The sequence below is a fragment of the Mesoplodon mirus genome (assembly GCF_964341445.2).
Source record: "Mesoplodon mirus genome assembly, chromosome: 11".
Taxonomy (NCBI): Eukaryota; Metazoa; Chordata; class Mammalia; order Artiodactyla; family Ziphiidae; genus Mesoplodon; species Mesoplodon mirus.
In genome coordinates, this window is record NC_138987.1 from 69,209,723 (window position 1) to 69,233,946 (window position 24,224).

Below are 24,224 nucleotides of genomic sequence, written 5' to 3' on the forward strand. Positions count from 1 at the left end.
GCTGGCCATTCCACTACTGGAATGTAGTGAGTAGATGCTGCTCAAGATCCTACAGTGCGCAGGAGAGACACCTCCCCTCAACAAACAATGTCAGTAGGGCAGAGGCTCAGAAATCCTGTTGTTTCACGCTGGGAACCCTAATATCGTTTTGAAGAGGGAGTGTAATACGATATGGAAAAGACAGGTGCAAGTCAACAGACCCGGGATCTACCGTTCACTTTGCTGTATGACCTTGAGTTTCCCCACCTGAACCTCAGTTTTCCCATTCATAAATAAATGAAGGTATTGGATTATGATAGTCCTCCTGCCATGAATGTTCTACAATTATAATAAGTACATTCTGGGGCCACAGGACAGCCTTCTTTGAAAGGAATACCCTCAGTGCCATCTGACTGATCCTTATGAGGTCTTTTACTGGCTTCTGCTTGGCCACAGCTGACGGGAAGGGGAAGCTGCCACACCTAAGCTGGGCCAATTAGATGCTTTTTCTTGGGAATTAGAAGTGAAAAATGGCTGGTCCTCGCTGCGCATGTTAGCAAGGATGGGGCGATCATGTACAGTCAGAAGTCACAGAAAACTTGTACAGGGACAAAGGGAGCAGATGTGAAGAAACAAGCAGCACCAAGAGACGAGGAACCTCAGAGACGCAATGGGTATGAAATCAGTTCTTGGTGCAGATTGAAGTTCCTGATCCTAGTCTCTCAGGAGTGCCAACTGTACTTCATTCATTCATTCACCAAGTATTGGCTGAGAGCCTCCTGTATTCCAAGCACTACTCTGGGTGCTGGGGTACATTCTTGAACAAAAGGCACAAAGTCCCTGACATCACAGATTTTCCTACTGGAGAAGACAAGACAATAAACAAATAAATATACCCCATAACATCATGGCATAAGAAGGGATAAGAAGAGCTATAAATCTGGGCAAGGGGACAGACAGTGATAGATGTTGTGGAAGGCTTCTTGGAGCAATCTGAGCAAAGATCTGAATGAAGTGAGCAAACCACCCAGACATGTTGGGGAAGAGCTGCCCAGGCAGAGGGAACAGCAACTGCAGGGAGACTTTGATGGGACTGTGCATGGCAGCAGCAGCTAGTTCATACTCCCTCCTCATTCCAAGTCCCGCCCTCCTCCTGAGAGACTTCACCACGTGGATGTTCCTCCCATCACTCTGCATCCCCCACTCCCAGACCTCTGGTTGAATGATACTTGCCTCCACTCCGCTTCACTTCGGCAGCTCACTACCCTGAGCCTTACTTGACCTCTGAAATCTTAAACTCTCATATGCCACTTTGACCTCAGTCTCCTGGCTGTTAGCCTTCTCATTCCCTTCCTCTCCCCATTTTCCTTCCTGAAGACTCCTAGTTCCTTAACTGCTCCCTTTCCTTTTGGCTTCTCATGCTGATCCTTTATTGATTTCCGTCCCTCTCTAAGCTAGATTCTTTCAAGCACAGGCAGTATGCGTAGTGCTTAGAGTGTGGCCTTTGGAGCCGCACTGCCTGTGTTAAAATCCCAGCCCTACCATTAACGGGAATCTCCGTTTTCTGGGGACATAATAATCGTAACTTTCTCCATTGCTGTTTTAAGGACTAAATGCGCTAATGCACAGGCAGGGCTTAGAAAAGTAACATGCCATAGAGTAAGCATGTGATAAATATCGTGATAATTTTGATGCTATTATCATAATCATTCCTCTGCTCTTCCTGCAACGATTTGAACCTCTATGACTTACACGCTCCTTCTTTGAAACTTCTCTGGAAATCTCAGTCTCTGGATCAATCTAATCATCTACTGTCTTTGCTTTTATTCTTCGGCAGTTGAGGTCTCCTGACAAAAAACTACTTGACCATGCAGGTTGATGCTGCTATAGACTTAGAGCTTCTGGACTCTGCTTGGTCTACCACCCAGCTTGAAAATCCCTTTACATGAGTCTGGTTGGTTATCTCATTCATTTCCCCATTAGCTATTCTAAACCTTCATCATTCTTTTCTCCCCAAGGTGCTGACCCTTTCACCCTTGCTTGAGAGTTCTTACATGATCTTCCTAATCACAGCTAAACATGTAATTATATTCTCACATCTTTCTCTTCAAACTCCTAGGGAGAGGTCTTCTAGTTTCTGTCTTAGACGAGTTATCTACCTATATTCTAGATAACTTCCCTTCTCATCCCTTTGGAAAGCCGTATCTACCAATTATCTCTTTTCTCTCTCATTTATTTCGGGCCCCAAACATGCTCAAATCTCTCCAGTCTTAACCAAACAAAATAACACCTCTCTGAATGCGGAATCCCCTTCTATCTGTTGTCCCATCTCCTTTCATCTACAGCTAAATGTCTTGACACTGCCAAATGTCCTCTGGGGCAAAACTGACCTTGGTTGAGAACCACTGATTAGAAGATAGGGTGGTATAGGACTTCCCTGGCGGTGCAGTGGTTAAGAATCCGCCTGCCAATGCAGGGGACACGGGTTGGAGCCCTGATCCGGGAAGATCCCACATGCCTCGGAGCAACTAAGCCCATGAGCCACAACTACTGAGCCTGCGCTCTAGAGCCCATGAGCCACAACTACTGAGCCCACCCGCCTAGAGCCCGTGCTCCGCAACAAGAGAAGCCACCGCGATGAGAAGCCCACGCACTGCAACGAAGAGTAGCCCCCGCTCGCCGCAACTAGAGAAAGCCTGTGCGCAGCAACGAAGACCCAACGCAGCCAAAAATAAATAAATAAAATAAATAAACTTAAAGAAAAAGAAGATAGGACAGTATAAAACAGAGCACCGAGTATGTAAGTAAATGTTGCAGAAGTTCTCAAAAGAGGAGCCCATGGTGGCCTCCAGTCCTTTTCATCCACTCCCTGCATTTTTCCTGCCAAACTGTCTTCCAAGACCCCTTGGCAGACAGACAACAAGCACAGCTTGTCTGTACTTCTCGACACTTTCTTCCCTCACCCCTCAGCTCCCTGCAATCTGACTTCTGTCCCCCGGTTGCTTGAAACTTCTCTACGATGTCTTTCTTCCTAATTGCCAAATCCAGTGGACATTTCCTTTCCTGCCTTTCTTACTTGAACTCTCCACAGCACTTTTATGCTATTGATGGTGACTTTTGCCTTGAAACTCTTGCTTTGGCTTCCAAAGAGTTTTGGTTCTCCTCCCACTTCTCCTATAGCATCTTCATCGTCTCCTTTACTAGCGTCCTTTCCCTTTAAATCTTAGCATTCCTCAGGCAAAGTCCCCTCCTCAGTCCCCTTCTTAACACTACTCTTTCCCTAGTGGTGTCCTTTATTCCATGACTTTAACCATCACCACCATGTTGGTCACTCCTCAGTCCTGCTCTCCAGCAGAGACCCCAATCCCAGGTTCCAGGAGGTAGCCTGCAGTCTCCTGGGCACTTCCTTCTGCATTCCAGTGGCAACACACTTTCAGCAAGTCTATTCTTATCTTTCAGTTCTTTCTTGTGTCTAATTGGATACAAAGTCCTTGAAGATGTCAATCCTTTCTATTCTTTCTTTCAATGATCTGAACATAGCGCAGCACCTAGCACTTAGTAACTGGTACTTGGGAACAGTCTTTTGAGTAAGGAATGGATGTACTTGTCCTTTTTTCCCTAGTATTGACAGTGGATTTGCCTACTCATGTTTAAAACATAACTCTTTATGTTATCCCCAAATTTCTATGCTTCAGGTCTTCTCAGTTAAAGATATCGCTATCTGCTCAACCACTCACCTTCATAACTCAGGATCATTATGCTCTTCCCTGTCTCTCACCTTCCACATCTGACCCATAACCAAGTTATGTTAGCTCTGCTTCAAGCCGCAGCCTAAACTTCACTCTCCGTCACCATCTCTAGCACTACTACCTTGTCCAAGCCACCAATCTTCTGCTACAATCTTCTGTTTTTTTCTAAGTTTGCTACTGTCCCCCCTACACTTCATAAGGATCTCTCCAAAACATCCATCAGGTTATCTCACTCCCCTCCATAACATGCTCCATGACTTCGTTACACTTATAAAATTGTACCAAGGCACTGCACTGGCCTGTTCTAACCTCTCCCACCCCACCTCCAAATCCAAACCTGACTCCTATCCCCAGCTCCCTTATATGCTCCAGCAAGAGCCCTTTTTGCTGTTTCTCAAATCCACCAAGCTTATTACACTGGCTGCTCCCTCTGCCTGGAATGCTCTCCTCCCAGATTCCGACATGGCTGGCTCCTTCTCAACCTTTAAATCTCTGCTGAAATGTCTCTTCCTTAGAGAGTTACCTTATGGGAAAAAAAAAAAAAAAACCCTTACAGTCATTCTCTAACCCCCATTCTGCTTTATTTTCCTCAGAGCACTATTACTGCCTAAATTTATATTTACTAATTTTTAAATTAACTTTCTGTACTGCTATAATATAAGCTTCATGAAGACAAGGAGTTTTTTTTTCCCTCTCCTGTCCACTGTTGCATCGCCACTGTATAGAATAGTAACTGGCCCACAGTAAACATTCAGCAAACATTTGTTGGCATGATGTGATCCCTATGTCCAAAGGCATATCTTTATTGATTGGTAAAGGTTATTGGGTCTGTGAGATAGTATTTCACTAAGAGAAGACAACTTTCTTAAATGGGAACTAGCACTGACCTCTAAAACCTGTACACCTATTAGCTACGACAAGGACTCCTTCCATGGCCAAACTTAAGTCATACAAATGCACTTGCTGTTTTTGACGCTGAGTTCAATCTCTCTTTCCTATTGCAAGTCTTGATCGCTATTGAAATAGTCTTGAATAAAGTCTCCCTTGTCATTTTTAACAAGTGTCTGGTGCGATTTCTCTTTAACACTAGAGACCAAATATTTACCTACTGGGCTTGAATAAATCCACCCAATGAATTTTCATTGTTCCCCACAGAACTTTCATATTTTTTTCTGCAGTGGGAAGAGTCAAAGAGAGGCATTTCTTGTCCCTGTGACTGAAGAATATGGTTTCTCTAGCATATAGGGGAAAAGTCAGGAAGAATAAAGGCTACATGATTTTTTTAATCACTTTTGTAGCAGCTATTACTTATTCATTTTGTCACATTTATTTTCAATTGTTCTTGTGGTGAGATTTTAGTGAATAATACAAAAGCAATGCTCAATTCAAAATGACACCTTGAACCTCAGAAACAAAAACACGCTAGTTATATAAAAACAATTTGTCGTTCCTCCCCCATCCCCTGCCACATAATCCACATAATTCACATGCAGTCCACTCCTGACTATGCAGCTGACTTGAGATTATATGATCATACCTGCAACATCGAACTCAATTTCCAGTGTGACCTTGCTTGTGATTGAAGAGTCTCGGAGGAGCTGACTGGCTTCCTCAAAGGTGCTGTCTTCAGTTGGAATTCCATTAATGGCCAGCAATCTGTCTCCAATCTGTAGCACCCCACATCTGAATTTAGAACCACACATTACAGGTCATAATGGAGTAAATAATTATCCAGTTGAAGTTGCCAAGATCCTGGCAAATAGCATTTGGTCTTATTTATTTAATGTTGTGGGCATCCTATTAGGTCAACTGCAATATCCCACATTCCTTTTTTTTTTTTTTTAAATAAAAGTGTAGTTGATTTACAATATTGTGTTAGTTTCAGGTGTACAGCAAAGTGATTCGGTTATATGCAATGTCCTACATTCTTGCATTTCATGGCTACAAATGTGAGCAAGGGAATCTTGAAGTATCCCAGAAAAGTAATTAATAATTCAGCACCATGGTATTGTTATAATCTGATCTGAACCAATATATAGTAATGATGAATGTGCATTCCCCCATGGCAGAGAAATTATTATGAAGTTTGGACTTCAGAGATTTTTTTAATGGATTTTTTTTCCTTTTTAATTAATTTAGCCTCTAGTCGCCAATGGACAAAAATCTGCTAAAGGCACTCATGCTCGCTATTCTTTCTCAAACCTGATCAAGAACATAAAATTTTATTGCCAGAACAGAGTTCATCACGTCTTGCATTTCCTGCGTTGAGCACTGTTCCATAATTTATTAGCTAGTCAAAGATAGCCAGCGAGAAATGTAGGGCAGACAACGATGCCGTGAAAGAAAATGTCTCACCTCTCTGCCGGGCTGTCAGCTTCAATATAGGAAATCAGAGGCGGAGAGGAGAGGGTCTCTGTGGCAAACACACTGCCCTGCAGTTGAATCCCAAATCCTGTGACAGGATCTGCTGTGAGCACAACCTCTGTGGTTTCTGTGTGAACAACCTGCCCAGCCAAGCCCACTGTACTGGAGGCTAATGACACTAGAGGAACAAACACACACACAAGAAATGACTTTAGATTGGAACAGGCACCAGGAACGCCAACGTTTCTGAAACAGATCATGTCTCCGGAACAAAAGCTCATTGGCGATGGTGGGATGTGAGGTTTTGGTCTTTTAGCATAAAATGTTTCACCAGAGCTGAACAGGATAGACGAATCTCCCAATATTTGTCACATCTAAGTCACAGCATCAGTGTAGCCCCCTCCTCAGGCCCACCCCCTAAAAGCAGGGACAGTTGTGGGAGCTGTAGGAAGAGGATGGTCTTGGGGTCAGGGCACCTGGGGTCTAGTCCTGGCTCGATCACTAAGCAACCAGTTGGGTGACCTTGGGGTAAGTCATTTATCTCCTTCTTATCTAGGAAAATGGGGGTTGGGCTTAACTGGTCTAATGTGGTTTTTTTCTCCCCAGTTTAGCCATTTGTACCTAAGGTTCCAGCTTTTTACAAACAACTTGACCTTCAGTTTTGAAGAAACAACTCATCCAAGTCTGGCTCCTGGGCTGATGAGGATGTTCTGGTCATCAGCCTTAACGTGGCGTTGGGTTGCCACAGTGGAGTCCTTTAAACCCTACATTCCTCCTACCCGCAAATTTGGTCTCTTCAGCTCTTGTTCTTTCCCACTGGCTCGCCAGCCTGTTTTGTCATCTCTTAGTTCATTCACTTCTCTGATATTCATCCAAGCCCCCAGGCACACAGCTGTCTAGTTCCCATTCCCGACCTAGGTCGTGAGGAAGCATCCTCCTGGAATGCCTTCCTCTCAGCGCTGCTCACTGGCACCCGGGCCTCCTTTGCTCTCTGTGAGCAAGCTCTCTGCCTGTAGGGTCCTGCGCTTGACTGCCACTTCCTCCAACAAAGGTCTCTGGCGTCCTTCCTCCAACTGAAACCTGATGACACCATACACCTCAGGAACCTCTCCAACCAGAAGCTATTTTCCCTCATGCTCCCTGCCTGGGGCAAGGAGAGAGAAGGGTTTAGAATACTCCTTGCTCCCCGAATGCAGTGCTGTTTATCTCAAATCACTCCTATTTCAAGTTCCATATTCTGTATTTATTTCTGCTTTGTCTCATCTTCAAACCCATAGTTTTCTGGTTTTGCAAAGTCCTTCCATTTCCTCACTGACTTCAGGACTTGACTCTTAACCTACCTCCTCTAACCCTTCATTGTCCTTGGCACCTTTGACATCATGGCTGTAATCTCCTAACATGCTGGCTTGACGGTTCTTCATCTCTCTCAATGCCAGTTACTAAGCAGTTCCATCCTCCTCTAGTTCTCTGCCAGCAGAGCCCTATGCTGGACCCCATCTTCCTTCAAAGTGGATAGAGCTCCAGGATCTCAATATCTGAATCCTCCTTATTGATCACACGTCCTTCTGAGCCATCTTCCCGAGTCCCTACGATCTGACTTTCTCCTCTTTATGACGTCTAGTCCCATTGTCTCTCACTTGTCTCCCAGTCTAATGGCTTTCAAACTATATTTTTAGCAATAGATATTCCCCCTCCTTCATATGAAAGCACGTAAGAGATGCCCTTATATTCCAGATAAAAACACAGCCACTGCAGGTAGAGGAGGCAGGAGCAGAACATTCCAGAAGCCTCTGCCTCCCTCACGTGAGAATCTGGTTTGCAAGCCATCATCTTTCCTCGCTGCCTTTTCTAACGTCATTTTCCTCCACACTCCACCTGGACCTCCGGTGACCATTTCAATGATGGCTCTGCTAGCATTCTTACACCTCATGTGATTTTGTCTACTCTCATACACCATACTCTTTGGTAATAGCCAGTCACTCCACTGCTGTTACTGAGTTGCTGAAGGGCGCTACAGAAAGTCATGACGAATTCACATTATTCTCTATGGGGCCCTGGAATCTTTTGTGGTGTAATATTTTGTCACCTTATTTGATTCCTCATGGGATTTTTCACAAACATTTCTACTCTTTTAAGGGTCAAACTTCCTTTCCTACAAGACTGAAAAGATCCAGCCATTTGACAAGAATTCCTTAAACAACATGCTTCTCAACCTCAGCTTCTCAGTATCATCGTTTGCTCTCCCCCTCCACCCCCATTTCAGGAGGATGTACAAGGCTAATTCCTCCTTTCATTATTTTTGATACTATCCCTCCCTTTCCACTCCCTCTGTGATTTTGTGCCATAAAAACTTCTCTCAACATTTTTCCTAACTTTCCTACTCACTCCCCTAGCTTTCTGACCTTTCTCTATAGATTTGTACTGATTCCCAAACTGCTTAAAATTGACTTCTCCTTTCACCCTTTACCGTAACTGCTCTCACGAGGATGACTTCCTGATTGCCAAAATCAATGGCCTCGTCCTCTCTAACCACTCTGCAGCAACTGGCCTTGGGCACTATCCCTTTCTTCCTGAAGCTCCTCTCTTACTTCTGATGAAGCTTTGTTCTTACTTTCTTGCTTTTCCAGCCCTTACCACTTCCTTTGCCTTCTGCACTCCAAACACAGAGCTGACCACGGTTCTGTCCTAAGTGTTTTCTACTCTCATTCTTTCCCCCATTCACTTCCAGCGCACCTGTAATATGACCTCTCATGTATCTTCTCGCGTCTCCCTCTCTAGACTCTCTCAAGCTCCAGTGATGAATTTCCTTGATGTCCCATCCACAAGGATGTCTCATTGACTCCTCAAACTCAACATCTTCAAATTGAGTTAATCATCTTCTCTTTCTCATTGCCACCACTATTTCTATGAATGGGACCATCATGTTGATAGTCCTCTAGGCTTGCAATCTCAAAGTAACCTTTGACTCACAACAACTCATGGTCATAAATCCAATCAGTTGCTAAGTTCTCCCAGGATGATGACTAAAATATACCTTGTATAAATCCTCTTTTCCCTTCTTATCGCCAATGCCTTAATTCAGGCTCTCATTACTTTCACTGCATTCAATTCATTATTCCAATTATTCTAATATACCTGCTTCTGGGTCCCCTCATGTCCAGTGCTTTCCACATACTATTGCCAGATGAACTTTGTTTAAGATGAGGGCCCAACTTCTCTACTCCCTACAGTAGAGCCTCATCACTGCTAGTAGAGATGACTACATAGGCTTCCAACAAGTGTCCCTGCCCCTTATCTTTTGCTAGCAGCTCCAAATTGCTCCCAAGGGGCTTTTCTACTACGCAAAGGTCACCCCCCCAGTTTAGAATCTTTTAATGGCTCCCGATTTCCTAGAGAACAAAATCTTTAATTCTAGCAGACTACGCAGGATCCTTCATAAGTCCATTTTCTCCTGCCCATCCAGTCTCATGTTCCCTTATGCTCTGTTCCTGAGTCTTTCCTACAAGACTGAAAAGATCCCGCCATTTGACAAGAATTCCTTAAACAACATTCTTCTCAACCTCAGCTTCTCAGTATCATCATTTGCTCTCCCCCTCCACCCCCATTTCACCTGCTGCAACTAAGGAACCCATGTGCTGCAACCAAGGAGCCCACCTGCTGCAACTAAGATCCAGTGCAACCAAATAAATAAATATCAAAAAAAAACAAGGGAAGGGCTAAAGTGGCAGAGGGCACAGCACATACAGAGGTGCAGAGGCATGAGAGCAGGCTTGGAGAACATGACTCAGGAGCAACTAAGCCCGTGCGCCACAACTACTGAGACTGAGCTCTAAAGCCTGCGAGCCGCAACTACTGAGCCCACGTGCCACAACTACTGAAGCCCATGTGCCTAGAGCCCGTGCTCCACAACAAAGAGAAGGCATCGCAATGAGAAGCCCACACACCACAACGAAGAGTAGCCCCTGCTCGCTGCAACTAGAGAAAGCCTGTGTGCAGCAACAAAGACCCAACACAGCCAAAAAAAAAAAAAAAAACCCCAAACCAAAAAACTTTAAGATGTGTAAACATCCACCTGAGATAGCCAAACAGATTATCATTTATTTGTAGTCACTAATATCCTTAATCAAGACAGCAGTCTTACCTCACACAAACAAGTGTTTGGCCATTAAAGCAGAAGTATGAACATGAATGCATCTGTTTTAATTGCTCTTCCCCGCTGAGGGCTGTTAGCCTGTTTTCTCTCACTAAGCAGAGTTGCACAAGAAGCCATTTTATGTAAAAAATCTCATACAAAAATATCCACCGCAAATCCTGAGGCATTAAATGGAAGACTCAACCTATGTATTATGTCAAAGTGGAACCATGTGAAAAATGCCTAAGTTTGAAAGCAGTGTTAACATTTCAGATTTAGGCATCATAATAGCAAACATTTAAACTATTCAAAATAGCTAACAATTTCAATAGTGCTTACTATTTAATAAGTATTGTTCTAGCATATATATATTATATATATATAGTATATTTATAATTATAGTTCTTATTTCATTGGGTAATTGTGAAGATTATATGAGAATATATCATTGTTCATACATATATATGAACATACCATAAATATATATGAATATATAGTCTAGAATGTATTTCTTGTCCTGCATGTTCCTTTCAGTGACGAGAATATATACATATATACACACACACACATATACATATTTTCATATAATCTTCACAATTACCCAATTAGGTAAATACTATAATTAGCCCCACTTTGTAACTAAGAAGGCCAAGGTACAGAGAGCTTAGAAAATCTGCTCAAGGTCCTAGAGCTAGAAATTAATGACACTGGGATGAGAAGCCACACAACCTGGTTCCAGAGGCTATGCTCATAACCAGTTCACTATGTTGCCTTCAACTCATTTCTTCCATGAGTAAATAATTTACTCTCTCAAGTCAGCTAAGAAACATATGAGGCTCTAGAAACTCCTTGTTCTCAGTCTTCCTTCTATTTACCTATACTAAAGATGACAAATCTTATATTTGAAGGGATATGCACGTCAGTATCATGAATACACCACAGTGGAGGTTTGCGATGGTTTTCCTTGTAAGGAAACCTCAGGTTCTTATAACATGAAGAGACCATGTCCCAGTATGGGTGATGGCTGGTCTCCTACACTGATGGTGGCATTGGTAGGCCTGGCCACAGACCCACCTCTGAAGATAAATCTCTGGCAAACCAGCTGAAGAGCCAATAGATCCAACCACCCTTCCTCACAAGAACATTTTCTCTTTAACACCAGTCTTGAAGTACCTGGGTTTGGTTTTGTTTAGGTAACTTAAGAGTGGTCCTTACTTTATCCCCATGGTAAGCACAGGAAGAGATCCCATCTTCTTTGAGCTTCTTTACAGGAATCACAATCATGGCCACCAAAAAAAACAAGAAATACTCACACCTCTCTAGACTATGATTAGATCTGGTTGGAGAGACAGGTGTTCTCTTCCTTTAAAAGTTATGTGATTATGATGAGAGATTATATTCTGCCCTCCCGTCACCACAAAAGAAAAATTTAGGAGTGATGTGTTTCTTCTCTTCTTCCCTAAGGCATTCAACCACCCTTTTCTTGTTTACATGTACAACCAGCTATCCAGAAGCAAGCAGCCAACCACATCTTCCTAGTCTTGCCTAATCTATAATGTGCTTGGCTGTCCCAGAAGATCATATTTCTAAGAATCACAGTCAAAATTCCTGGACCTTAGGATGCTTGTTGTAAAGACGAGCATCCTTCAATCTTCCTGACGCTGGAGTGTGTAACAGAGATATATGTTAGGGCAGAGATTTTCAGGGGGGCAGGTTCCTGGGGAAAGTATTAGAATCTTGGGGAGTGAAACAGAGTTTGAAAAGGCACATTCAAGGGGAATGAGATATAGTTTGAAAACGCATGTTTAAACTTATCATTGCCTTTCTTGCAGGGGGAGGTTCATGAAATATAATTTAGTATGAAATTTATAATAATATTAAACAACTGCATGGAACTCTTATATTTATCAAAAGGGGGACCTAGTTTTCAAAAAATTGCTTTAGAGTGAATAAGAAACTAAGAACGAAGATTTCACGTCCAAAACTACCCAGAATATAAGGAAGGAGTCTTAAAGAAAAAACATCACATCTTTGGTTATTTTATCAGATCAAAAGAGCAAGAAAAAGATCTCAAAAAAAAAGGTGTAGGCAAAGGTAGAATGAACTAACAGATTCAGTCTGAAACTGTATTCGGTGCAGTCATTACCATGTCAATAAGAGAGATCATTTCAACGGTCTTGGGCACAGGGCTGTGAGCTGCTTAGCGTCTACCTGTGAAACACTCTTCCCGCAGGTTTCCTTACAGCCAAGACTCCAACGGACCCACACGTTTCCTCCAGGCCCAAAGTCATTGGCTAACATTTCACTTACGTGAGCTTTTGAAGTCTTTCTTTTTCAACCTCCTCCTCATCATGGTTCCACGTGGGCTAGTGCAGTAGAGGCTTCGAGGCAAAGTCCCCACGTTCAGGGAACTCAGGCTGTATGCACTCGTGGAGGTAGGAGAGAAGGATGAAGACAAAGCTGCTGTAAAAGAGTGAGGACTTGGCACAGAGCATTCTCAGGTGGGGTGTGAGCCTGCCACACCTGCCAACCAGCAACAATACAGAAAGACACACAAGAGGCACAGCAATGGCTAGTAGGTACCCCAACCAATAAGAGACCGGATCTCAGGAGCCATGGAGACAGCGCTTTAGAATCTGAGTTACAAGGGCCCGGAAATGCCTGAGGAGCAGCGCTGATCCTCATAAGTATAATGCAACACGGAGAGGTGCTATGAATTTTGCTTTAGACAAAATAGTAAACATTAAAACAAGTTTCTCCATAAACAACAACTCAATGCATCAAATACATAACCTCATTTTCATAGATATTTTCTGACATGAATTTCACAAGTGGTTCCACATACACAAATAAGGTCTGAGAATACTGTACTGTATATACTATTCTGCATTGTTATTTCCTGACCACACGTAAAGTATTCGGAACCTTTACGTCCTGTCCTAACAACAAATGCTTTCTGATGGAAAAGGACTTAAGAGATGACAGAAATGATAAGTTGCTACTACATAAAGAAAAGCACACCACACCCATGAAACCAAAAATGGTATGAATCAGATGAGGAAGGGGTGAGAAGAATATAATTTAAGTAAAAGACCAGGAGGCGAAAGCCTGGAACATTACGAGGGCTGTTTGGAGGAGGTGCTTTCGCGAATGTCAGGGCTGGCGCTCTGCAATGGTCAGGGTGGTACGTATTATAGTGATGGTAGGTGTGAAGACTGCAGTGGTCGCTGGCCCAGGAATCCCAGGGAGGTTGCCTGTCGCTCCTCTGAATTTTCACTGCCCATATGAAGTGATGATGAGAAATAAGAAAAACAAACAAACAAACAAAGAACCAAAAAAAAAAAAAGAGGAAAAAGTAACTGAATTGCACAAATAAAAAGTGTAACAAAAAAATGAAAGCTGCTTGCAAAAAATATATATATATATTGACTTTTCTCAGTGGTCAGCAAAACTGATGATTAACATCAGGGATGGTAACTTTTCATCTTCCCAAGAATAATGCATGACTTTCCCCAGCCCATTTTTTCTCCTTTTAAGATGACTATTGAATCAATTTCTAATCTCCCCCTGTGCTTCACAGCAGAGATTAAAAACATTTTTTTTTAAACTTAAAAGTCAACCCCACAAAGATCTATGGCACAAGATTAGTGATTAAAGATTTGCAAATCTTGGCCAGTTAGTAGCACTTGTTTTGAGAAAAAGAAAAGAAGGAAGGATAAATCACATTGGCTCCTGATTCAAGGGGTTTACTAGTCACACATCACAATTTACTGCTCTGACATTTTAATTATACAACTATTCATCACTTGAACTTGATTTTTCTCAACGATAAACCACTCTAATCATCTATCATTATCAGGATCTTATTTATACTCTAATCAGAAGATAAAAGTCTCAATATATTTTATAATTTTGGGGGTATTTTTTAAAGATGTATTTACATTTGAAAGAGATATTTAATTATTAAAGTATATCAAATACTTTATATTTCCTTAAGATGCCATGAAATTTTAATAAAGTCAATTCAATTCAAAATTCTGGTGTCCCCTTTATTTTCAAAAAATTGTATATCATATTTCCATTCTAATTTCAATATTGTTTAGATTTGATTTTCTACCCAGTGTTCTGAAATACAAGCACTTTTATGTTTGTTACTGTATTGACATGAAATTTTTCATTTAAGTATCTTTAAAAATGAAAAATAAAATATGAACTTTTATCTCCTACTGTTATGATTCTAAGGTTAGATGCCTTACATGTGAATGACTGCAGTATCTATTCATGTAGTGAGGCCAAATACTCTGTAAGTATTTAAAGGAGGGTTATTTACATAAGAGTTTAGATTATACCATCCATGATATCAGTCTCACTGGTCACTTCACAGCCTTTCTGGAATGAGACAGTAAATGGAACAAAAGCACTAGTGTGGACAGATCACCAGGGGCTCAGGCCAAGCTGAGTTTCTGTTCCGGCTCCAGCCCATCTTCTGTATATAACCCTGGCCAGTTACTCAACCTCTCTAGGCCTCAGTTTCCTCGTATGTCAAGTGGAGAACATGAAAGCATCTATTCCACAGGCCAACTGTGAGAATTATGTACCTAAGGTGCTTAGCGTGATGCTCGTACACAGAATAAAATCCAATGGCCCTTTATTAATAGCATTGATTGTGTCTACTTTCTATCTACTTGCCAATGAATCATCTTTTAAAGGAAACAGATGTATCTCTCACTCAACAAATTTCACTCATTGGGCACTTAAGTTTAGAGAATATTTCAGGAATCTGCAGCACACTTTTCTGGCCACCATAATTTTGTAACCCTAAACCATCTGGCCCTTTCCTTCTATCCACTGCTGTTTCTAATTTGGGTTCCATCTCCCTCTCCACTATTCTACTTTCAAGCCACCATCTCCTTCACCTAGATCACTTCCTCATCTTCAGACTTGGCTCCCTGGTTCATCTCTGTATCCACAATACAGAATGGTCTTTCAAATCCATAAGTTAGATCATGTGACTCCCATTTAAGGTACTTCAACGGGTTACAATTACAAACAGAATCAAAAGTGAGTCCTACTTATCTCTCCAGCTTCATCCCCTAGCACTCTCCTCATCACTGCCTGTTTGAGCCATGTTGGTCTTTTGTCTTGTCTTAGAACAAGCCAGGCTGCTTCCTGCCTCAGGGCGTTTACACCTCCTGTTCTTCCTACCTCTAATATTCTTCTCCCCCTTGTTTGCATGGCTGGCTTCTTACTATGATTCAGGTCTCAGCTCAGGTACCACCACCTCAGAGTTGTTCTGACCTCCTTGGATGAAGTAGCTGCCCTCTCCCAATCATGCTATCCCACTGCTGTTTTATATTCTTCATACCACTTATTACTGTCTGAAATGGCTTTATTTATTTAATATACTTTTAATGTTTGTCCCTCTAGACTGGAATGTAAATTCCATGAGACTAGGAATCCACTTTGCTTGTCTTGCTCACTAGATGTATCATGGAAACTAGAACAGTGTCTGGTATATAATGACTGATGAATGAGTGAATGAATGAGTGAATGGAGGCATGCATGAATGAACAGGAATATCAGCCAGAGGGTCCATGTCCACACTGTCCACACTGCAGCAGCAGTTTCCTTGGGATAAAGAGCACTGCCCAGAAAGTCCCTGATGGATTCTCTTTCACCATCCTCATTCGACTTTAGGGTGTACCAGAAGACTTTTTAGCAAGATGCAGTCATTGCTAGGTCTGGCTAATCTACCCACAGCCATTCTATTGAGCTCTGTAAAATATTGTCAAATGAGGTACAGTGAGTGAACTTCAGAATTCTGCACTCACTTTTCGACCCAGTTCTTTATGGAGTGCTTTGAAAATTACTGGGCAGTTTTGATTACTGTCAAGCCCAATTAATAACACAATAAGAAAACTATTGAGCACCTATTGTATGCCTGGCACTGTGCCATTTGTGGTAGGCAGGTTAAATGTAGGTCATAACATTGACTTTGACTTTGAACTACTACTGGGGACTAAATCTTCATACACGTAAAATAATTGAGACAAAATTTATATTCGGTAATGCAAAAAACTGCATGCCATGGATAATGAATGCAAAAGGCGTTCAACAAACATTGTAGGCCAGAGAAGACAGCTATAGCTTATTCTGAACGTGCACTCTAAATCTATTCTGTTTTATGGTGGTGTACTTAATACTCATATGTTAGGCAAGTATTTTAGTTTAAAAATTAGATGGTACTTTTTTTTTTTTTTTTTTGTGGTACATGGGCCTCTCACCGTTGTAGCCTCTCCCGCTGCGGAGCAGAGACTCCAGATGCGCAGGCTCAGCGGCCATGGCTCACGGGCCCAGCCGCTCCGTGGCATGTGGGATCCTCCTGGACTGAGGCACAAACCCGTGTCCCCTGCATCGGCAGGCGGACTCTCAACCACTGCGCCACTAGGGAAGCCCTAGATGGTACATTTTTGGCGTGCTCTTTCATTTTGCAAAAAACATTCATTTATATTCTCCCATTTAATGGTCCCCATAATAACAGTCAGCTTTCACTGAGTACTCGCTATATACCAGGCACTGTGCTAAGTGCTTTTACATGGATAATCTCAGATAATACTCACGATATACCTATGAGGTAGGTATTATTATAATACCCATTTTACAGTGAAGAAACTGAGGTATAGAAAAGTTGGGTAACTTGCTAAGTTCCCAAGTGGTGGAGCCAGAATTAAAGTGCTGAAACTCTGACTCTGAGTTGCTGCCCTCAGCCACCATACTCCACTGCCTCTTCCTATGTGTGTTCCTAAGTCCTTTGTTACAGATAAAGAGCAAGGAAAATAAAATGTTTTTCCTATCATTCCATGGTGACATCACTGTTGAAATCTTGAGGTATCTGATATGGAAGGTACTTCTGTTTGTTCTCTTCTCTAACTGTACCCTCTTGTCCTGTCCAGGAGTCCAAGGGTGTAGGCAACAGCTACTCTGGTGGTTGCTCCTGGGGCTCAGAAATGGAAGTCCTCCTGGTACTGAATGTATGGAACCTCATGACTCTGCTCACATTTTCTTTTCCAAACTCTTTTACGAAGTTTCCTCCAGTAATGACTATGTTTCCCAAAGACCCTCAGTGGGAACAATTTCTGAGCTCTTTAAAAAACTCATTCTTGTTGGCTTTTTGAATGTTGCTACTTCCCAGCAAAAGGCACAGTTAACCTATTCCTGGTTGATGTGCCCATTTCTATATTTCCCTGAATGCTTTGTTGCTAAGCAAAATCTGGGAAATGTTATATCTCCATCCACCTACGGGATGAGAGACATGCTGTTTAGGCATCAGAGATTTTGAAAAAATAACCAGAACTTTCTTGTAGTAAAAGGGTAAAACTATGTAAAACACCACCACTACATACCAAAACAGAAGTTTGAGAATTATAAACACAATAACATTTTTGAGGATTAATGGGGATTTAATTATGTTTAAGAGCCAATATTTATTTCTTCTTGGAAATACAAGTCTGATTTTAATGTAAAATGTAGGAAGATGTCTGTATGTTAGATAAAGAAGATGGTGAACAATTTTCAACAAAAGTGGATGACAGGGTCAAAAATAGAAGCTAGAATTACTAAAATGACCAGCCCTTCATCCCCCTGAAAAATCACAAATGATGTCAGGTTTTCCACAGTGAAGAAAAGAAAAATTAATTTTTGGTCTCCATCCATTTTAGTCTATAAATTCATCTTCTCAGACTGTCTTGGCAGGTAAAAATATTTAATATTGCATGAGTGGAAACTATTTGAACTATTTATGATTTGTATACAGGGCAAATAAAAGGTGGGAAAAATGAGGTTGCTGAAGACAATGACATTTTTATAGGGTCTGTTCACTTTCCTGATTCACTGATACCAGAATTTACCAAGTGAAATCTCATGCTGAAAAAGCACTAGGCAGTGTGCACTGTTGTGCCCACTGTGCTCCAAATCCAGTGGCAACTTCAGATTAATTTAGAAGAAACTTAATGATTTTAGAAATCTCCCTTCTCAGCCAGTGAGCGGCAAAGGCCCGCATGGCCCCTTGACGGGAAGGGAACGTTCCCATGAATTGTACCCCCTTATCATTTCCATTCAAATGAGGCAGAATTTCATAAACTGCCTCGGTTGCCTCATTTCTCCAACTCCAATGTGTAAAATTAAAATCTGATAAAGGGAATGTTGTACTGGAGATTTTCATTAGCTCCAGGGCTGTCTAAGCTCTGTTTAATTAAAAAAGGTTGCATCCAGCTGACTCATTCAGTATGAAAATTATTTGGTACCTCTTTTTCTTCTAAACTGTGGAAAAGTGCAGTGTGTTTTAGAAGGTTGGAGACATAGGATACAAATGACCTCCTCATAAGCAAAATTTCGGTTCCAGAGAAAATTCTTCTCTTGCTAACTAAACATACAGAAATGTGTTCTTTGCCTTTAGGGAGCCCTGATAGTATTAGTGAGGCTTCGAGGAATTGGTTTCAATGAATAAAAATGGAGGGTGCTTGGTTTAAGGAAAAGGAGGGAGGAGGGTTGGAACAAAGACCTCGCTGGAGTCTTTCTTCATTTGATTTTGGGCTCAAAGTCCTTTTTCCTGCACTGGGTTTTATTTAAAGATGCCTAGGTGGGATGGTATATAAATGTTCAGCAAGCAGATCTGTGAGCTTCAAGACAGTGAAAATGCAGATTCCCTCAGTTGACACTTGTTACTGAATAACTGTAGTGAAATATTCTGATACTCCCAGGAGAAATATTTGGCCAGAAAGGTTGTTCTCCATCCTAAGAAAAAAACTACTCTGGCGAACAGACAAAATCTAGAGAAAGTCATCCCTCATGCAACACTTCCCACCCACCTCCCCCAATATTTGAAGGGTCTGGCATGATACCCACCTTATTTTTGAAAACTGGGAGTTTTACTATTTGCCCTTACTGTCCTTTAAGTAGAGTGGAAATTCAACATGAATAACAGGAAGTCAAATTATTTCCCTTCTCTCCACACTCAATTTGCACCAAAGGCTTTAAAAAAAAAATCAAATAGTACAAGCCTGAAAATTCTATTTCAAACAACGTTTCTTTCCTCAATTTGGGGGTTTCAAGTAAAATACCTGTGGCTTAGGAAAAGGGACTTGGAAGATGAAGAAGAGTAAACAAAGATCACCTGTTGTTTTGAAAAGAAATGACAGAAGCAGAATTAAACTCAGCGTCTCCCTGCTTTCTAACTCTGCTGGAGAAGCAATCATTGCAAGGGGAGGATAACAGAGATTTATCCGGATGGACCCTCTCACCATGGTCAGGTCCCTTCAGGGCCAGGCGGGTCTGATGGTGGGGAAGAATCTCAAGCTTGACCTGGTCGGTGGTGTTGGCCAGGAACTGGGTTGCTTCTGCGAGCGTACAGTACTCCATGCTGGTCCCGTCGATGGACAGGATGTGATCGCCCCCGTGCAGAGCGCCACATCTACGGAAAGGAGAAAGTCTCACTACAGTGGCGTGCGGTCCTCCTTGGATGCCGACTCTCACGTCCTCATAGTGAAAACTTCACACAGTTTTCACTTACGTAAGAAAAAAAAGGAATCGTTTGGATGTTATAGGAAACACCGCCTCTCAGATGTTAAGTTCCTTGGATATGAAGGGGAATGTAAAACCTTGTAGAATATACAGAAAAACTCAAGGAAATGTTTTTCTTTTGTCCTTCATAAAAAATATATTATTTGGGGGGTGGTGATGCTGCAAGTTGAAGGGAAGTGAGCAGGAAGGGAGGCAAGAACAGGAAAATGTTTCCCTTTGACTTTTTTCTGTGGTTTTTCCTCCTAGGTTTTTATATCTGTGAGTTGGTAAACATTCAGAATGTTAAGATGTGACTCACAGAATGGGAATAGGGTCATTTACAACTATTTTCTGTGTTAATGGGAATAACTTGGGGAAAGATTCAGCCAGTGCTTGCTCAGAATTGTCTCACTCAAGCTCCCAGATCACCAGTGCTTGATTACTGTGTTTTATTTTGTTTTCCTGGAGTTAAACAATTATTAGTACAAAAGCTCTTGATGATGATGGAAATTATGCAGAAGTCAAAGAGTAGTCAAAGGAGGCCTTCGTGGTGAGTGGAGTGCGGGGGTGGCTGGGATGGGGGAGGGGCTGGCTGCTACATCTTGCTGAACTCAAGAGACTGGCTACTGGATGCGTTGAGAACAGCAAACACAGCAGTCAGCATCCCGAGGTACCAGCCAAGTGGACAGCTGCTTAAACTGCTTACCTGCTGCGAAATGGGAAAGAAACAGGGAGAAAATGAAAGCATCCTGCACCGTTGAATGGGAGAGTACCCGTGGGTCAATGGCCATTACTGTTAAAGGGCTGAATGTAGGTAACAGCACAGTGGAGCTGTAGATTGACCACTACAGGGGTTGCCACGGGTGCATCGGAGTCTGAGGTTCCCCAGGCAGGGCCAGGGTCTGGGCAGAAGAGGGCTGGAAACATGAAGGGAGATAGAGTAGTCAAGTATTGGGTTGGCCAAAAAGTTCGTTCAGGTTTTTTTGGTAAGATCTTATGGAAAAACCCAGATGAACTTTTCGGCCAACCCAATAGATCTAAACATTTCCAAGGTGACCAGAGTCTACTTCTCAAGACAAAAGCATTTCAAGTCATCTAAAAATAAAATTCCACGTGGATGCACTTGGAGTGCTTCAGCTATGAGTTGGGGGTTTTCTCACCAGAAGCTGTAAAATAATTTATTAGGTGGTAAGGTAGTCTTTTTTCCCCCTTCTTGTAAGTCTAAAATATTAATTAGGAAGAAGAGTTCAGGATAAAAGTCTTGCATTTTTATTGTCATGGGAATGAATGGTGTTTTCGGGGACCCTTGAAAATGGTGAAACCCTAAGACTAACATACTATGATGGTAGAGGGCCTTTCTTTCAAGATTGTATCATTTTAAAAATGTTGTTTTATTTATTTCAGAAAAAAGGAATAAGATTGTATGGTGGCAGGATGAATTGTTCACATAATAAAGATCTGCTTAGCTACCCTAAACCAAAAACGGGCTATTACCCTAGGACACAGTAGGTAAATGTGCTGAGTTGCTTGACTTTTTTTCCCATTTCTAAAGGCCACACCAAACATTTGGGTGAAGCAACATCACATGATGGGGTGGCTGATAAGGTAGGTGAATTTTTAAGCGCTAGAACAGTAACTTGTTTTGTATATGAAGCTTCTTGCATAAACTGGTAGAAGAGCTCTTTTTTTACTGTGTGTGTAGGTATTCCATATGTGCATGTATATACATATATAAATATATCTCTACATATTTTAACACATGCAGTTTTGAAGAGTAGGCACTTTCTATGACTCTCACCTGTCTGCGATACTTGCAGATTTGATTTTGTCTATGACAATGACCTGTTTGTTACAGCACATCGAGGTAGTCAGGGCCACACCAAGGCTGGCACCAGGAGTTTTGGCAACTTCAACTAGTAGTGGTCCGGATGCTGTTGCCACAGAATCTATGGAAGAACAAATTTCAGAAAACAAAACAAAACAGAATAAATAATCAAACAGACACATGAAAAAGGTGGAGAATGTTGAGTCTGATGTTGATCTGTTAACGTTGTCACCGAAACTTAGATTTCCCTCTCTGTACTATCCCCACGTCCAGTGCGTGGTAACTTTAGGGCATCTTTTAGGACACCTGTTCTATCGAGCTTGTATTACGGTAATATGTGCACGGGTTTATCTCTTCAATTAACACTTAAGCTTCACATCAGCTGGGAGGATGTCTTGTGTACCTTTATGCCCTCTCCGTCACTAGGCACAGTGCCTGGCACATACTGGGTCTCTTGAGAAAAGTTTAAAAAATTAATTAACTCAATAAACATGTTAGCACCTACTATGGATGGATGGATGGATGGATGGAAGGAAGGGTGAACTGATGATGTGCCTAAGTAGGCCAATAGTAGGAAGGCATACACTAACTTAAATATGTAAATCCTCTGGGTTATCCCTATTCTGGATCTGATCTAGGGTCACCTCTCCCTCAGAAGCATCTTCACACATGCTTTATTTTTAGCTTGGAACTCTCTTCATTCCATCAACTGGTACCTACCCTTGGGGATGTAAACATCAATTCCTCTGGGAAGCCTCTCCTGACCTATGATTTGGTGAGATCCTTTTCTCCTGTGCTCCCACAGCCTGCTATTTTTCTGCTATTGTCGTACACACCTCACTCATTCTTAATGACTAGTGTGGATGACATGCCTCTGTCCTTTGCCAGATGGCAAGCTTGCTGTGAAGGCAGAGCATATGTCTGGTCCATCAGAGCATCCACAGTGCCCAGAATAATGACTGGCACACAGAGGTTGTACAATAAATAGTTGTCGAATGAATGTATGAATAAATGAGAAAACTCATTACATCCTTTAAATCTCAGAAGAGGCAGAGGTCACATGGGAAAGAGGCCTGGGCCTGGATTTATAACACCTGTACTTATTTCTTCTTTTCTCAATATTTTGTGCAAAAGAAGATATCATGGTATCGTAGACTAGTTACTAAAATTTTCTAAGTCTGCTTGCTTACCTAGAAAATGGTACCTTTTCCTCAGCATTTATTACAATGGAAATCAATGTACAGTTAAAGCATTTTGTAATTTATAAAGTGCTATACACATAGAATATTATTATAATTATTATTGATATATTATGACCTCAAGCCTTTGAGTCATCTCACTTTTCAAGACTGTATATTTTTGGTAGTTATTTTTTTTAATATCTTTATTGTAGTATAATTGCTTTACAATGTTGTGTTAGTTTCTGCTGTATAACAAAGTGAATCAGCTATATGCATACATATCCCCATATCCCCTTCTTGCGTCTCCCTTCCACCCTCCCTAGCCCACCCCTCTAGGGGGTCACAAAGCACCGAGCTGATATCCCTGTGCTATGCAGCTGCTTCCCACTAGCTATCTATTTTACATTTGGTAGTGTATATAAGTCCATGCCACTCCCTCACTTTGTCCCAGCTTACCCTTGCCCCTCCACATGTCCTCAAGTCCATTCTCTACATCTGCGTCTTTATTCCTATCCTGTCCCTAGGTTCATCAGAACCTTTTTTTTTTTTTTTTTTTTAGATTCCATATATATGTTTTAGCATACAGTATTTGTTTTTCTCTTTCTGATTTACTTCACTCTGTATGACAGGCTCTAGGTCCAACCACCTCACTACAAATAACTCAACTTCGTTTCTTTTTATGGCTGAGTAAATATTCCATTGTATATATGTGTCACATCTTCTGTATCCATTCATCTGTCGATGGACACTAAGGCTGCTTCCATGTCCTGGCTATTGTAAATAGTGCTGCAATGAACATTGTGGTACATGACTCTTTTTGAATTATGGTTTTCTCAGGGTATATGCCCAGTAGTGGGATTCCTGGGTCGTATGGCAGTTCTATTTTTAATTTTTTAAGGAACCTCCATACTGCTCTCCATAGTGACTGTATCAATTTACATTCCCACCAACAGTGCAAGAGGGTTCCCTTCTCTCTACACCCTCTCCACCATTAATTTTTTGTGGATTTTTTGATGATGGCCATTCTGACTGGTGTGAGATGATACCTCATTGTAGTTTTGATTTGCATTTCTCTAATAATTAGTGCTGTTGAGCAACTTTTCATGTGCTTGTTGGCAATCTGTATACCTTCTTTGGAGAAATGTCTGTTTAGGTCTTCTGCCCATTTTTGGATTGGGTTGTTTGTTTTTTTGATATTGAGCTGCATGAACTACTTGTATATTTTGGAGATTAATCCTTTGTCAGTTGCTTCGTTTGCAACTATTTTCTCCCATTCTGAGTGTTGTCTTTTCATCTTGTTTATGGGTTCCTTTTCTGTGAAAAAGCTTTTAAGTTTCATTAGGTCTCATTTGTTTATTTATGTTTTTATTTCCATTTCTCTAGGAGGTGGGTCAAAAAGCATCTTGCTGTGATTAATGTCATAGAGTGTTCTGCCT

At 41.6% G+C, this 24,224-nt stretch overlaps 1 protein-coding gene across 11 annotated transcripts in view; it reads right to left on the reverse strand.

The window, feature by feature from the left end:
• The window catches only part of GRIP1 (glutamate receptor interacting protein 1), a gene marked incomplete at its 5' end in the record, with an annotated part of 699,088 nt that overhangs the window by 80,378 nt on the left and 594,486 nt on the right, over positions 1 to 24,224 (reverse strand). For 8 of the 11 annotated variants that reach the window (XM_082635788.1, XM_082635796.1, XM_082635794.1 and 5 more), the window contains 5 exons: positions 5,266 to 5,411; positions 6,084 to 6,270; positions 12,535 to 12,687; positions 19,524 to 19,693; positions 21,581 to 21,728. In XM_082635788.1, the coding sequence (XP_082491914.1) occupies positions 5,266 to 5,411; positions 6,084 to 6,270; positions 12,535 to 12,687; positions 19,524 to 19,693; positions 21,581 to 21,728 (804 nt within the window). Of the gene's footprint in view, positions 1 to 5,265; positions 5,412 to 6,083; positions 6,271 to 12,534; positions 12,688 to 13,344; positions 13,501 to 19,523; positions 19,694 to 21,580; positions 21,729 to 24,224 lie in introns of all 11 variants that reach the window. The other 3 variants (XM_082635790.1, XM_082635787.1, XM_082635791.1) reach the window with 1 other exon arrangement.